This window comes from Microtus pennsylvanicus, chromosome 3, assembly GCF_037038515.1.
Source record: "Microtus pennsylvanicus isolate mMicPen1 chromosome 3, mMicPen1.hap1, whole genome shotgun sequence".
In the NCBI taxonomy this organism is placed as follows: Eukaryota; Metazoa; Chordata; class Mammalia; order Rodentia; family Cricetidae; genus Microtus; species Microtus pennsylvanicus.
This window is the reverse complement of record NC_134581.1, coordinates 140,579,913-140,595,757: the sequence shown is the minus strand read 5'-3', so window position 1 is coordinate 140,595,757 and position 15,845 is coordinate 140,579,913. Positions and strand designations below refer to the sequence as shown.

General features: G+C 42.8%; 1 protein-coding gene across 2 annotated transcripts in view; it reads left to right on the top strand.

Annotated features, from left to right (window-relative positions):
• Positions 1-15,845, top strand: part of Frmpd1 (FERM and PDZ domain containing 1) — a 100,008-nt gene that overhangs the window by 64,170 nt on the left and 19,993 nt on the right. For both annotated transcript variants that reach the window (XM_075967299.1, XM_075967300.1), the window contains exons 6-7: positions 2,684-2,791; positions 6,881-6,976. In XM_075967299.1, the coding sequence (XP_075823414.1) occupies positions 2,684-2,791; positions 6,881-6,976 (204 nt within the window). The remainder of the gene's footprint in view (positions 1-2,683; positions 2,792-6,880; positions 6,977-15,845) is intronic.

Below are 15,845 nucleotides of genomic sequence, written 5' to 3'. Positions count from 1 at the left end.
TGCCTGCAAGATATAGGACCATTGGTCCTTCTCCAGCACCATGTCTGCCTGCACACTACCATGTTGCACCATGATGATACTGGACTAAACCTGTGAAAACATAAGCCACCCCAATTAAACATTGCCATGATCATGGTGTCTCTTCACAGCAATAGAAACCCTAACTAAGATACTTGCAAATGGTGCCATCCAGAAAGGTCCAGGATTCCACCAGCAGCCAAAGAGTACTCCTGGGAATGAAGGGTCACTTCTGATGTGCACCAAGCCTGCTAGTGGAGCTCAGAAATGGATTAACACTTGGCAAGGCCAATCACACTGTTGGCTTGGGTGTGATTTGTGGTCAGTGAAATAGTGAGCTGGTTTTCAAATAAATAGCTTCTAAGCTGAGCCCTCCATCCCTTGCTTGTCCAATTGATTTTCCCCCTCAGAGTCACTCTTCCTATTAATCCCCGTCAGGTTATGTTGCCTTGGCGGGTGTTTTGGCTGTGCTTTTATGGTCCTGAGACTAAAAGGCTAATTTGTAGAGTTGCCAGCTGTAATCATCGTCCTTTCTTGTCAAGGAGCCTCCTCTTCTCTGGTCTCCTCCACTTCCAGTCTCAGCCAGCTAATTTTCTTTAACACATTTCAGGTCTATCCCTAACTCTTAGGAGGTTGCCCTCCCTAGCGTGAGAAGCTGTGATTGCCTCTTGTAGGTCCCTGCTTTCCCTCCCTCTGCCTCTCTTCTCCTCTGTCCCTGGGTGCTCCATCTGAGTCTTTAGTGTTGCTGCTTCCCTGATGCTTTGAACACTCACTGTTGACAGCCCTGTTCCTCTGTGCTCTGTGACATTTGCTCTTGGGTTTTCCTGGACTTTGACTCATAGCTTCTCCTGATTCTCATGGATCTCATTCAGTTTCTTTTGCTTGAGATCTGATAACCTCCTACAGTTCTGCATTCGTAAGTTCTTCCTCTGTCTCCATCCAAGACATAGCTAAACATCAACAAGGAGGATTAAGCCAAAGGAAGCCTGAGTTACTAAGGTAGAAACCAGGACTTAGAGCTGAGTGGTAGATCTCTTGTCTAACAGGAGCAAGGCCCTGGGTTTGATCCCCAGCACAGATGAGGAAGGGAAGGGGAAAAAGAAAACAGGACTCTTAGAGCACAGATAAACCATTGCTGAATCCACCTGATGGCTCTGCATCTGGCCTTCTCCACAGCAGGGTTGTGGGGGAGATTATTAAATGCTTTGCAAGAATGAAGGAATTCTGCTGTATCCACAGGACCCTGGCCTGTCAATCTTGAATGTTCTCTTCTAAAGAGAAATGAACTCGGTTGACTCTGACTTGTCCTTGGTAACTCCTTAGTCGTTAATGATAGCCTTCTGCAAGGCTCTTAGATTTTTACCAAGAATTAACAACAGTCTTCCCAATATGTGCTTTTCTGAATCTTAATGTTCACTGTGGAGAACTTGATAGTGGCCATCTGTAGGCTTTAAGTATGTCTTCATTTCTCTGATCTCGGGCAGTGCCAACCATGGCATCTTCTGGTTCCATGAGCACCCAGATTCACCTGGATCAGAGTCATAAACTTTCTCAGGTAGTCTGGTCATCTCATCACTAGCTTTGGGTTTTGACTTTTTCTTTTCCTATTTCATATATTCTTTTGAACTGGAAAACCAAGAATTTCTACATGTGTTTCTTCCTGGGAGCAGAGCTATGCTTCCCTCTCAGGCTCGAGTTTTTGTTAGTATTGTGATTTGAAAGCAAGCTATGTCTCTGAGGTGCTGAGTCACAGCTGTATGTCCTGCCACACCAAGTAACGTCACTTGTTAAAGTTCCGGGGTCATTTGTTCTCTCCATGTACTTCATGCATTGGCGTGTTGATGTCTAAGTTCCAGCAAGTTCCCCATTGCTGTTACATATCTCTTCCCCTGGCTACAGAGTGGCATCTTTGGACCCTTATATACTACAGACGTCCTAAAAGTTGGCCTAAAAGACCCGCTAGAGTGTTGAAGGGAATGTGGGACGCAAGCTGGGAAATACTCCATTGAGCAGGCAGAGCACGTCCTGTTGGTCTGAGTCATAACACTGCTCAAGTGTCACAGTTTGACCTGATAAGATCTGTATAAGGGTTTGCCATTTAATCTTACCTACTAATGTGAGTCTTTGTACTTCTGGAGAAAGAGAATGCCAGTCACATGTCACAGAGGCCAGAGCATCAGGGCGCTCTGTCTAGCTCTCATATGTGTGCATGAAGAGACTGAAATTCAGAGAAAGCTGAAGACAGCCAAAGTCATCTGGTTATTTTTAAGGTTTATTTTCTTATGTGCGCACACACACACACACACACACACACACACACACACACTCACAGTTATTTGTGTGATGTTTCCATTGCTCCTGAGGTAGCACTTGGGTTAAACTTCAGGTCTGTCCCTTCTAGTCCTCTTTTCTTCCTTGTCTCATGAGAGCGTGCTGCCATTTTGAGATTCCAATGTCCAGACATACAAGAACATTGTCTAGGCTGGATTTCTTATATCCTAGGAAAAGAAATCTTTAAACGGGGTACCCTCCTTTTGTGTGGGCTTAAGTGAATCTACATTAGCCTTGAGGCTAGGTTTTTTATGGTTTTTTTTTTAAGAATGAGAAGATGTTAATGGTTTTATGAATGCGCTGCTCCAAAGTGTGTCATGTTAATACTTTTCAGGGAGTCCCCAAGTCATCCTTCTTGACTGAAGAGAAGAGGGCCCGGCTGAAGACCAACCCTGTGAAGGTGCACTTTGCTGAGGAAGTGCTGGTCAGTGGGCACAGCCAGGTGCGTCACTGGTCAGTGGGCACAGCCTGGTGTCACTGGTCAGGGAGGGGAGAGCTGGTCAGTGGGCACGGCCTGGTGTCACCGGTCAGGGATGGGAAATGTGGTCAGTGGGCACAGCCTGGTGTCACTGGTCAGGGATGGGAGAGCTGGTCAGTGGGCACAGCCTTATGCACTGGTCAGGGATGGGAGTGCTGGTCAGTGGGCACAGCCAGGCGTCATTGCAAACCTGTCTGTACCTCATCCTTAGGCATCACTGTGTCCTGCAAAGGAGGAATTGTAACAAAAGAACAAACAGACTTAGATTAAGAGAATTAACCACTGAATCACACAGTAAGAAAAAACAGGAACCTGGGTCTCTGTGACTTCATTTTTTTTTCTAGACATACTCTCTTGTCCTTTTTGATACAGAGAGATCCAAGGTTGATGGAAGAAGGCTGGAAGTATGTGGTGTCAGAAGATATTTGTTAAGGGAAATTTGGCCCTTCAGATTGATGGTTTTAATTTTTATTTATGTATGTGTACCTTTGTCTGTATTGTGTGTGTGTGTGTGCACGCACGCGTGTGTGCACGTGCGTGCGTGCACATGCGCCAGAAAAGGGCACAGGATCCCTGAAGCTGGAGTTAAAATTGTGAGCACCCTGTGGGTACTGAGAGCTGAGTACTCAGGTCCTCTGCAAAGAGCAACAGTCTCAACCACAGAGCAATTTCCCAGCCTGAGGTTGATGGGTTTTTGTTTGTTTGTTTGTTTGATTGATTGATTTTCGAGACAGGGTTTCTCTGGGCTTTGGAGCCTGCCTGGAACTAGCTTTTGTAGACCATGCTGACCTCGAACTCACAGAGATCCACCTGCCTCTGCCTCCCAAGTGCTGGGATTAAAGGCGTGCACCACCACTGTCCAGCTGAGGTTATTTTTAATATGGATTTATCAATTAAAAACATATTTACTCATAATTTATAAAATTCCTGGTAACTATTGCCATTCTGAATTCAACAATCAGTATTAGATTTTAAAACTTTCAAGTCAAAATTTTTTGTCATCCAGAGAAATTGAAGGAATGGAGCCCATGGCAATTTAAACAAAGGATCCAGGTGGCCTAGTCCAAGTATTTTCTCTTTATTTTCTCTCTGCTCTGCAATGTGACAGGCACCTTCAGTTAGACCTGAGAGAAAGATGCAGTTGTTCAGGAAGGGCCCAGTGGAGGTCCAAAGCATCGATCAGTAACCTGGGTTGCAGCCTGTCCACAATGGTTTGAATCTCAGTGTGTTGACACCTGTGAAAATGGGTTGAACCTCTCTGAAGATTACATTCAGATTCAGCATGTGCATTCACTTAATCTTAGTCAAAAGGCTGAAAAGCGATGGACTTGCGAATTGCAGAGCAGTGAACACGATGAGTAGTGGGGATAAGAAACAGCCCAGGGCAGGGGGAGTGATGGCACCACAGGTGTGGACCAGGTTGCCTGGACTGTCACTTTAAAATGGCCATCATCCCTCATCCCCTGGTGTCTGTTCTGAAAACACGAGACAGGGACAAGTTTTGAGACCCAGACAGGCTACTGAACTGGATAAGGGTTTGGGTGGGGATGGGCAGTTTAGAGGACCAGTGCTCCCCAAAAGTGTCTCTGGGAAGCTTGTAGGTTGGGACCCCAAGAGCCATTTATAGGCATCTACACCAGCCATCCATGGGAGGGGCTGTGAGGCCAGTGAGCGCTCATCACTACCACCTGCCTCTCCTTCCTCACAAGTGTTTAGAAGCTGATAACACTGGTCCAGCTTCTTTTGGAAAATGAGAAGACAGCTCTCATTCTAGAGCAGCAGTGCTTAGCCCTCCTAACACTGAGACCCTTTAATACAGTTGGTGGTAATATAGTTGGTGACCCCAACTATAAGTTATTTCATTGCTACATCATAACTGTAATTTTACTATTATTATGAAACATAATGTAAATATCTGCTATGCAAGATATCTGATACTCGATTTCTGTGAAAGGGCCATTCGACCCTGCAAGGGATCACAACCCATTGGTTGAGAAACACCACTGCAGATTGTTCTAGAGAGGTAAAACCGAGCCTTGGAAATGGGTCTGGCTTGGCTCATGGTTAGAGAGAGACACAAAGGGAATTGTTAGGAAGTGATGAAGCTGGTGAGCTCCCAGCTCATTAGTAAGTGAGCACAAATGAGGGAAGAAAATGTCAGCCTGGATACTGAGAAAGAGTTACAATCGTGCACCCACTGGGGGCTCTGTGAAATAGTTTATAAACTTACGGGGGAGGTGGAAAAAGACACAGCTCAATGTCTGCCATGAAATATGGCCAAGACATCTAACTTCTATAAATTTAGAATATAAGGAAATTCAAATGCAAGAAATGCATATACAAAAAGATAGCTGTAGTATCAGTATTATAAATAGCCAAAACCAGAAAGATGTCGTATGCCTAGAATGGAGAGATGGTTATGCCAGTTCTGATATATCAGTTCCTTAGAATATATTAAAGCTTTTGCGATAATAAATAGAAAACCTACGTAAAATTATATATGAAACGTTGAATAAGAATAAAAGAATGTAGAATTGTGCGTAGTCTTTTCTCAATTCTCTAAAATCTATGTACAGAGTTAGATAAAAATGGAAAGAAGCTGTATGGAAACAAATGGTAGGAGCTATGTGACATCAGGACTGTATTCTTTTTGTAAGCCTTGTAAATCAGGACTATAACGTACAAAGGAGGAAAGTCCCCAGGTGGGAAATCCAAAATGAGATTTCTACATACAGAGCCAGAAATGCGAAGTGACAGGAGAAGGGGCTGCTTGAAATCCCACACCTCAGCTGAGTGTGATGTGGTATTGGAGCGCGTCTTAGCTAGGGTTTCTGTTGCTGTGTTTTAACACCATGACTGAAAGCAAGTTGGAGAGGAAAGGGTTTACTTCATCTTACAACTCCATCACTGAGGAAAGTCAGGGCAGGAGCCTGGAGACAGGAGCTGAAGCAGGAAATATGACGTCAGGACTGGTTTTTTTTTTTTGTAAGCCTTGTAAATCACAAATTATAACATAGTTTATATAAACTTGGTTTGGAGAACGCTGTTTACTGACAGTTCCTTCCTCTGACTTGCTGAGCCTGCTTTGTTATACACCTCAGGACCACCCACCTATTCAGGGAGACACAGGCTGGGTCCTCCCACAATCATTAATCAAGAAAATGTACCAAGTACTTGTCTACAGTCAATCTGATGGAGGCATTTTCTCAACTGAGGTTCTTCTTCCCAGGCAACTCTAACTTGCGATTTGTGTCGAGTTGACAAAAGAAACAACCAGGACAGAGTGTGACCCTATCCCTTACCTCCACAGATAAAAACACCGTATCCAAAAAACAAAACAAAACAAAAAACTGAGTTATGATATTTCATGCTAGAAAACTCTATGTTCTCATAGGGGAAAGGTGGGGTTTTTTTTGGGGGGGGCGGGTGTGTGTGTGTGTGTGTGTGTGAAAGAGAGAGAGAGAGAGAGAGAGAGAGAGAGAGAGAGAGAGAGAGAGAGAGAGAGAGAGAGAGAGACTTCTTGCCCAGTTGGGATTCCTACCCAGATTCTCCATAGAGACACATAGATACCCCTGGTAGTCTTGGTTCAAATCCTGGGAACTCGAGAATTTCTCACTGGTTCTCACTTAGCTTCAGCTCAACTCCGAGGTATTTAGATCCCCTTAAATGCTGTCCTGCTCCCAGGAATCCTGACTGGCATTGAGCTACTAAAGACCAGCCCTATAAGAGCCCTGTAAGAATGGCAGGGTCTCTTCGAGAAGTGATCATTGGGGTCCGTGGAGGTGCAGGGTTTCTCTCTCTGCCCCCTGCTGTTTCACTGCAGAGCTCCAGCAGTAGAATGGGGAGGGGGCTCTAAGGAAGCTTTCCACCTCCACTCCCACCCCTATTCCACGTCACCCCACATGCGAGGGTCTGAGAATCTCGGAAAGGCCCCTGTGAAGAGCGCAGAATATGGCACATTAGTCATCAGTTGTGTTCCTGAAGGGTGGCCTGCAGTAGGTAGACATCAGGGAACGGGATGAACCCTGACAGCTCCGCTCTTGTGTTTTCCAGGGGAACGCTCTGCTCTGTATGCCCAATGTGCTCAAGGTGTACCTGGAGAATGGACAGACCAAAGCTTTCAAGTTCGAGGCAAACACAACTGTGAAGGTATTGAGAGTAAACCTGGACCTTTCTTCCATAGAGAAGTTGCTAGCTTAATGGACGGCCAGACAGCTTGCCCTCTGTTTGCCTCAGCAATCTGCCCACTCCGGTCTGAGTGCCCAAGAAAAGATATGTACTGTACTATCTCATTCGGATGGTGTTTCTGTCACTTCCTGCAGGGGAGGGACTCGGGATTCCAAGAGGTAAAGAGGCTTGTTCAAGGTCATATTCTGTCTCCGGTGCCATCACCCTTAACCACCAGGCTTTCCTGCTTCTTGTCTCCACCTCCACCAGCTACCCAATTAGCTAAACACCAAGGCAAGATGTGAAAACAAGCCCAGGCCCTTGCATGTCTTATACATAATAAACTCCCCATTTGAGGTTCTCCGAGAGCAGTTATCCAGTCTAGTCAAGGACTGCGGGAGCCATCAGTCAGGATTAGAGAGGGTGTGCATCCCAGAAACCCCAGTTGTCCAGAACGGTGTAGAATGAAGCTACCAGGGATGGGATGAGAAAGTCGTGCAGGTGTCACTAGGATGCATCCTCCTAGCGCCAGCACCACGTCCCCCGGGCAGGGAAAGGAAGTGTGTTTGAGCAGCTGTGAAGGGCCACCAAGATTCCCACCAGGGCAGACAGAGGATGAGGTGGGATGAGACTGGGGAAATGGGCATTATCAATGAAAAATCCAGCGGGAGCACAGGCTGTTCTCTTAGGGAAGGGAGGGGGAGTAGCCATGGCTCCGATGCCAGAGATAGGAGAAATGGCTCTAGGTGTTCTTGAACAAGGAAGGAAGAGTCAGAGAGGCTGCAGAGAGGAAGCAAACTACTTGAGTTGTTTTTCAAAACGCCAAAAGGCGCAAGAACTGAGTGTGGTGGCACAAGCCTTTAATCCCAGTACTCAGGAGGCAGAGGCGGGCGGATCTCTGTGAGTTCAAGGCCAGCCTGGTCTATATGGTGAGTTCCAGGAAATCTTACACAAACAAATAAAAGACCGTAACACATACACACACATATACACACACACACACATAAAAGTGGACAATTCAATAAGGAGCCTATGCCTTTAGGGGCTGAAGAGCAGGTAGAGGTGGGATGATGTGGTTGTAGGTTATAGATGGCAACCAAGACACATGCACTTGTACAAGAACACACACGCACACACATACATACACACGCATGCACCTAGGAACCTACCTAATAGTTTGCTCTGGTACGTTCCTTTCGCAAATTCTCACCTGTTTCTTCCTTAGTGTCACTTAGAAGATAGAGAAAGCCCTTTGCCACCCAGGAAGCTCCAGGCCACTGGAGGAACAAGAGGGAGAAATGGATGTGTTTCGTTCATGCCAGCCGCTCTGCTCAGCTCTTCCTTGTGTACTATCTAATGGAACGTCTGGCTAACCTTGGGAGATGACCAGCACTGTCCCCACTTTGTACAGGTCCCCTGCTTGTCACGATCCTCTGCCTTATGAAGATCAAGCTTGCTCTGCTGCTGAGCCCTGGGCTGGGCTCGCCTCGCCCCCATTATTTTGCTTTGGAAGGGAAGTTTTGTGAATGAATTAAGCAGGGTTCTACTTCTGTCATCTTCGATCAAAGTAGTGTGGATGAGGGCAAGTGAGCCTTCCATGACATCCAAACATACCTTGAGGGGATTTACAATAAAAGTTCATATCAGAGGAATTAAGAAGATGGAGTTATGACAGTGAGCAAAGGCTGAACCAGTATAATCCTGGCTAATCTTATCTTCAGCAGCCGAATTTTATAAAGCAAGTCTTTTAGGTGGGTATAGACAAATCCAACCAGCGGAAAAAGGAAAGCCCCACGTGAGCTCGTTGGGAACTTCCTGCCCACTCCCTTACCAAAACAAGCAAGAAAATTCTTTATTCTCCCTGTCTTTCTCTCTTTTAGCTTTTTTCAAGATGGGGATTCTCTGTGTAGCAGCTCTGGCTATCCTGGAACTCTCTTTGTAGACCAGGTTGGCCTTGAACTCACTGAGATCTGCCTGCCTCTGTCTCCCAAGTGCTGGGAGTAAAGGCATGTGCCACCACACCCAGTGGGAGTGGGAGGTGGGGATCTGAAGGCGTAAGTCACAAACAATGCCAATTTGGGATTATGATTAATAGGGTGATATTTATTTAAAGGGGAAAAACTTACAGATCACTTTCAGCCCTCTGCGTAACCAGGAAGGAAGTCAAGTCACCGGCGGAGCAGGAAGTGAAGAGAGCGAGGAGAGGGAAGTGGCCGCTTTTTTAAAGGGAGAGAGACCACACCCCAAGGGGCTGGTATCTCAGCGGCGATAGGCTGGAGGAGTGGGAGGACCTCCCATAACACCTCCCCCTTTTGTTTTAATAAGAGAGTTCTAAACCTACTATGAAATTATATACAATAAGTACAAATATCCTATTCTAACTAGCTTAGGTCTTGTATAATAAATAACTTGGCCAAGTCATGAGAGAAAAGTAACTACATCTATATAGTCTTCAACCCCATCGAAGATCTGAGAAGGGAAATAATGTTACCTGGTTAATTAGGAAGTTCAGTAAAACAACTTCCAAAACATGCAACAAATCACAGAGACAACTAGCTACCTAGGCAATCACCCAAAGTCACATTAGCAGTGTTGAAGCAACCAACTTTGGCTAAGGCCTAACATAACTGACACACCATTTTCAAAGGCAAGCAACTTTTCAAAACTATCTTACCCTGTCTTGGCAGGATAAGACAGCCCTGTTTTATCCATTGATGCATGCTCTGTATCTTTGTCAGTGGTTGAGGTATGGGCATTTCTTTGCCCCAAGGCCAGTTCTGCCAAAAGGAAAGGCTCCAGGTGGAGTGTCTTTGGTGCTCAACATTCTCTCGGGAATAGAGTGGTGTTGCCAGGAGCAATTGTGTCTCACTACCACAAAACTCTGAGTTAGATTAAAGGCCATTTTCTACAGCTCTTTGAAGAAGTTGAAGACTATCTATACTGAGTATAATCTCTATATATCTAAAGAACCTGATTAGTCTAATTATAAATGACAAACTTAGATGACTATTAGTCTATATAATTCTCAATATCTATCTAACTTAAAGATTAAGACAATAAACAACTGTGAAACAAATGAGGACAATGACCTCCAAATATAAACAATGTACAAATATACATTGCAGTAGGTAAATATATATCAATACACAAACATTATATAAGTATCTTAATCAGAGGTAGAAATGTACACAGCAATATGGTAAATACATACAATACAATATATGTCAATACATAAAAATGTTTTAAACAAGGTAGAAACATGCATGCATCCAATAGTCATTATAATTTAACTTTGTATCAATATACAAGAATCTATACCAATATATTTGTCTAAAAACAGTAACTCACAATTACAAATCTATTATCCCATCATCCCTCTTTTTTTTTTTTTTCAAAATGATCCCTGAGCTTATAAAATTCCTCCCCCAACCCTCAATCGTATACTAATTATAATCAACCCCTAAATGATGTCCCTAAACCCAAGGGCAAACTTTACTGGGAGAGGGGACGTCGTCCTCTAGAATTACTTCCAGCTGTCATGGGGGCGACGTTCTTTCTGGGGGATCCTGTGAAAGTAAAATGATGGTTAAATTTCAAGATCAAGTCTTTTAATATTGCCAATAGTCTCTGAGTATTTTGTGCAGGTCTGGCCAAAATGTTGTATAAGATGTGCACCATTTCAGCTAACCAAGTTGGAACTGTCTTGTGCAGCTGGTACCCAAAGCAGGTCTTGTTGTAGCGCTATCAGTATCATGACGTCATATCAACCAGGTGGAGTTGTTGTTATGGGGCCCCATCTTCTTCCTGGAAACTTCAAATGTCACTTCAGGAAAAACTCATTGTTCATTATGAAAAACTTAAGCATTAATCATATAGACATATATATATATTCAATGAAAGACATGATAGATATATTCAATGAAAAGTATGATAGATATGAAGAAAAGCAAAGATGTTTTCTAAACTCATATTTCTTTCTGTCCCACATCATGGCTCTTGACATGAGACAGAAACTCCAGAAACTCTGGGTTTTTCTCTTACTAACAGGCTTGGAATTGGAGAGGGACTGAGCCAGAGTCCAACTTCAAAACCAGCTTTATAAATTTAGAAATATGGTTTAATATTACTTACACATCCCATTCAGTTTTCTTGATATTTCCTATCGGGCAGGTATTTTTCCATCTGTCAGTATCCAAACATCCAGGGTCCCTTGAATTTCTCAAAGATGAGTGTTTTCCTGTGGAGATAAGAACAGAACCCTGCCCCCATTCTATATGTTTTTCTTACCACCTGTATGAATATAATCATTGTGGATGAGTTGTCATTTCTCCTTTCCAAGAGGTTTCTCTTCTTCAAATCGAAACTTTATTAATTTTGATGGTATCCACAATTTTTCTTCTCCTGTGGAAACAAGAGCAAAACCCCTTCCCCAACGTAGCACATCTCCTGGCTTCCACTGAGAGGTCAGCACATCTTTGAAATAAATCGGTTGATTTAGTTCAGCAGACTTTTCCATTATCCAATGTCTTTCTGCTGCTGTCGTTCCTTTCTCATTAGCGTTAAGAAAATTCAAGGTTAATAAAGCATTATGTAATCTATTTCTGGGGGTATTTTCGGTCCCTTTCTGTTTGTTCAGCATATCCTTTATAGTACGATTTGATCTTTCTATAACTGCCTGACCTGTAGGATTATTTGGTATACCTGTAATGTGTTTTATATTATAATAATCAAAAAAGCGTTTCATTTTCTTAGATACATATGCTGGACCATTATCTGTCTTTATTTGCGCAGGTATACCCATGATGGCCATAACTTCCAATAAATGTGTGATTACTGAATCAGCCTTTTCTGAGCTCAGGGCAGTAGCCCATTGAAAACCTGAATACGTGTCTATGGTGTGGTGTACATATTTTAATTTACCAAATTCTATAAAGTGGAACACATCCATCTGCCAGATTTCATTTCTCTTAGTGCCCTTTGGGTTACTCCCTGCAGGCAACGGTGTTTGATTATAGAAAGAACAAGTAGGACATCTCTTTATAATGTCCTTAGCTTGTTGCCAAGTAATGGAAAATTCTTTCTTTAGGCCTTTACTATTGACATGATGCTTCTTATGAAATTCTGAGGCCTGCAACACACTTCCAATCAATAATTGATCAATCTCAGCGTTGCCTTGGGCTAGAGGACCAGGCAGACCTGTATGGGACCGGATGTGTGTTAGGTACATCGGACAAAGCCTGTTCCTGATTATGTCTTGTACCTGGATAAACAATGAAGTCAACTCTGTGTCATCTGGTATAAATTCAGCGGTTTCAATATGCAAGATAACTCTTTCTGCATATTGTGAATCTGTAACTATATTAAGAGGTTCTTTAAAATCCCTTAGCACCATAAGAATGGCATATAATTCTGCCTTCTGGACAGAATTATAAGGGCTTTGTTCCACCTTACTCAATTCATCTGACTTGTAACCTGCTTTCCCTGATTTATTTGCATCAGTATAGAACGTACGGGCTCCAGTTATTGGAGCATCACGTACAATTCTAGGAAGAATCCAAGAAGTTCTTTTTATGAGGTTAAGTCTACCACTTTTGGGATAGTTGCTATTAATTTCTCCCAAAAAATTAGCACAAGCTCTTTGCCACGGTTCATTGTCTTCCCATAACTTTTTTATTTCTTCAGTAGTAAAAGGCACTATAATTTCTGCTGGGTCTATACCTGCTAGTTGACGAAGTCTCAGCTTACCTTTTATAATTAATTCAGAGACTTTTTCCACATAAGTTTTTAATTTTTTACTTGGTTTATTAGGTATAAATATCCACTCTAAAATAATATCTTCCCTCTGCATTAGAATCCCTGTAGGAGAAATTCTGGAAGGCAATATGACTAGGATGCAGCTAAGATTTGGGTTCACCCTATCCACATGTGCCTCCTGTAATTTTTCCTCAATCATTGTCAGTTCCTTTTCTGCTTCAGCTGTCAGTTCTCTTGGACTATTCAAATCTTTATCACCATCTAAGGTTTTGTTTAAATGAACTATTAGATCAGGTGTTATCCCAACAGCTGGTCGTAGACTGGAAATGTCTCCTAACAATCTTTGGAAGTCATTAAGAGTCTTTAACCGGTCTCTCCTAATTTGTGCCTTTTGCGTTTTAATTTTCTCTAACCCTATTCTGTAACCTAGGTAATTAATAGAATTTCCTCTTTGAATCTTTTCAGGGGCAATTTGTAATCCCCACCTAGGCAAGACTTTCTTTACTTCTTCAAACATCCTTTCTAAAGTATCTTTATTTGAATCAGATAACAAGATGTCATCCATGTAATGATAAATAATGGACTTGGGGAATTGTTTACGAATTATTTCCAATGGCTTACTTACAAAATATTGGCACAGTGTAGGACTATTGAGCATACCCTGTGGGAGGACAGTCCATTGATATCTCCTATTGGGCTGAGAATTATTATAAGTAGGCACTGTGAAGGCAAATTTTTCTCTATCCTTTTCTTGTAACGGTATAGTGAAAAAACAATCTTTCAAATCAATAACTATAAGAGGCCATCCTTTTGGTAACAGAGAAGGCAAAGGAATTCCAGATTGTAGTGAGCCCATAGGTTGAATTACTTTGTTGACAGCTCTTAGATCTGTCACCATTCTCCATTTACCAGATTTCTTTTTTACAACAAACACAGGAGAATTCCAAGGGCTGGTTGATTCTTCAATGTGGTGAGCATCTAGTTGCTCCTGCACCAGCTGTTCCAATGCCTGTAGTTTATCTTCAGCTAGAGGCCACTGTTTGATCCATATTGGCTTCTCAGTTAGCCATTTTAAAGGTAGGGCTGTTGGTACCTCTAAAGGTTTGGTATTTGCTGTATGTTCTTGTACAGCCTGAATGGCTAGTGACCTTTTCCCATAATACCTCATCATATACTTCCCAGAATTATGAGTTCCTGGAACTACAGGAATGTTAATCTGGGTATTCCATTGCTGTAGCAGGTCACGGCCCCATAAATTTATGGCAATATTGGCTATATATGGCCTTAGTCTTCCTATTTGCCCTTCGGGCCCTATGCATTCAACCCATCTTGTGCTTTGTTTTACACGAGATAGGGTTCCAATTCCCAGGAACTGAACATCTACCTCTTGAAGAGGCCAATTCGGATGCCAAGATTCTGGGGTAATGATACTTACATCCGCACCTGTGTCTAATAAGCCTTCAATAAAAGTGCCATTTATACAGACTCTTAGCTTTGGTCTTTGATCATTAATAGAAGTCTGCCAAAATATACGTTTACTCTGTCCAACTGGTTTTTTTGACTCATCCTCCACATGGATTTCATCATTTAGACCAGTATTACTTTTTACAGCAGAAATTGGAGCTTTTAATTTTCTTGGTGAGGCACGTTCTCCACTGTGACTGGGAATGACTGGGCCACTGTTGGCTTGGGGGCCTGCGAGAGGCCCCTCAAGGAGTTTCCCGACGGTATCGGGTTGCCTTGTTTGTCTGTTGTTGACCTGCATTCATTGGACCAATGTCGGCCTTTACCGCATCTCCTACATATACCTGAAGGCCTAGGTCTCCTATCTTTGTCATTCCCAGAGGAGATAATATTCCTAGAAATTCTGTGCCTGCAATCCCTTTTCAGATGTCCTAATTTACCACAATTAAAACACCTGGCAGTTTGATGTCTCCTCATTGCTGTGGAAATCGCTTCTCCTACCCAAGATTCATCGTTATAGCTAAACGTCTCAACATTCATCGTATGCTGAATCCATTCATCCATAGGTGCTGATCTAGACTTTAAAGGCCCAATTATCTTTTTGCATTCTATGTTTGCATTCTCAAAAGCTAGAGATTCAAGAAGTATTCGTCTAGCTTCTGGGTCTGTTACCCCTATGTCCAGAGCCTTAATTAATCTTTGCAAAAAGTCAATAAAGGGTTCTCTCTGTCCCTGCCTAATTCTGGTATATGATTCAACCCTTTTTGCTGGATCTTGTATCCTATTCCAAGCATTTAAAGCTGCTTGGTGACATAGACACAGTACTTCATCATCATAAAGAGCTTGGACCTGTGGATCAGCATATTCTCCTGCACCAAGAATTTGATCTTGGGAAACCTCAATACCTTTTGCTCTTCCTTGCTGTTCCATATGTTTGGATTCTTCTCTGAAATAAATTCCAAACATCAAGGAAGGTCCATTATCTAAAACTGCAGACACTAACTGATGGAAATCATGGGGGGTAGCTCTAGCATTAGAAGCCCAAGTCCTTATCATTTCCTTTACGTATGCAGAGTGCAAGCCAAAATTAACAATAGCTTGCTTAATTTCTTTTAGATCATTCATTGCTATTGGCGTCCATCTAGCTTCTCTGACTCCCTTTGAGCCTTTAGAAGTTGACGCTTTGTCAGAATTAAGTATAGGGTATGCTGCTAAAACCTTTGGTAAGCCAGTTCTAATAGCTGGTGTTGGCATTGTATTCTGTCCTTGTGCCTTATTACTCTGTTCACCAGCTCCAATCATTTCTTCAATCATTTCAAGTCTTTTTATTATTGTCTCTTTTGAATCCTTAATCTCCTGACCTGCATGAGTTTCTAGTAAAGATTGTATGGTTCTTAGGAGTGCCATGATCTTCCTAAATGATAGAATATGCAAAAAAATACTGAAACCTAGTAACCAGTAAATTAAGTTATCCCCATAGTCATATAAACCTTGCATGATATAACCCATTGTATTGGTAACCAGAACAGTAAAATTCGCGTTGGAAACGAGAACTGCCATATTACCTATTATCCAGCAGGTGGCGCTGTTGCCAAGTCTCGACGAAAACACGGTCCTGTTTCAGAGTCCGCCT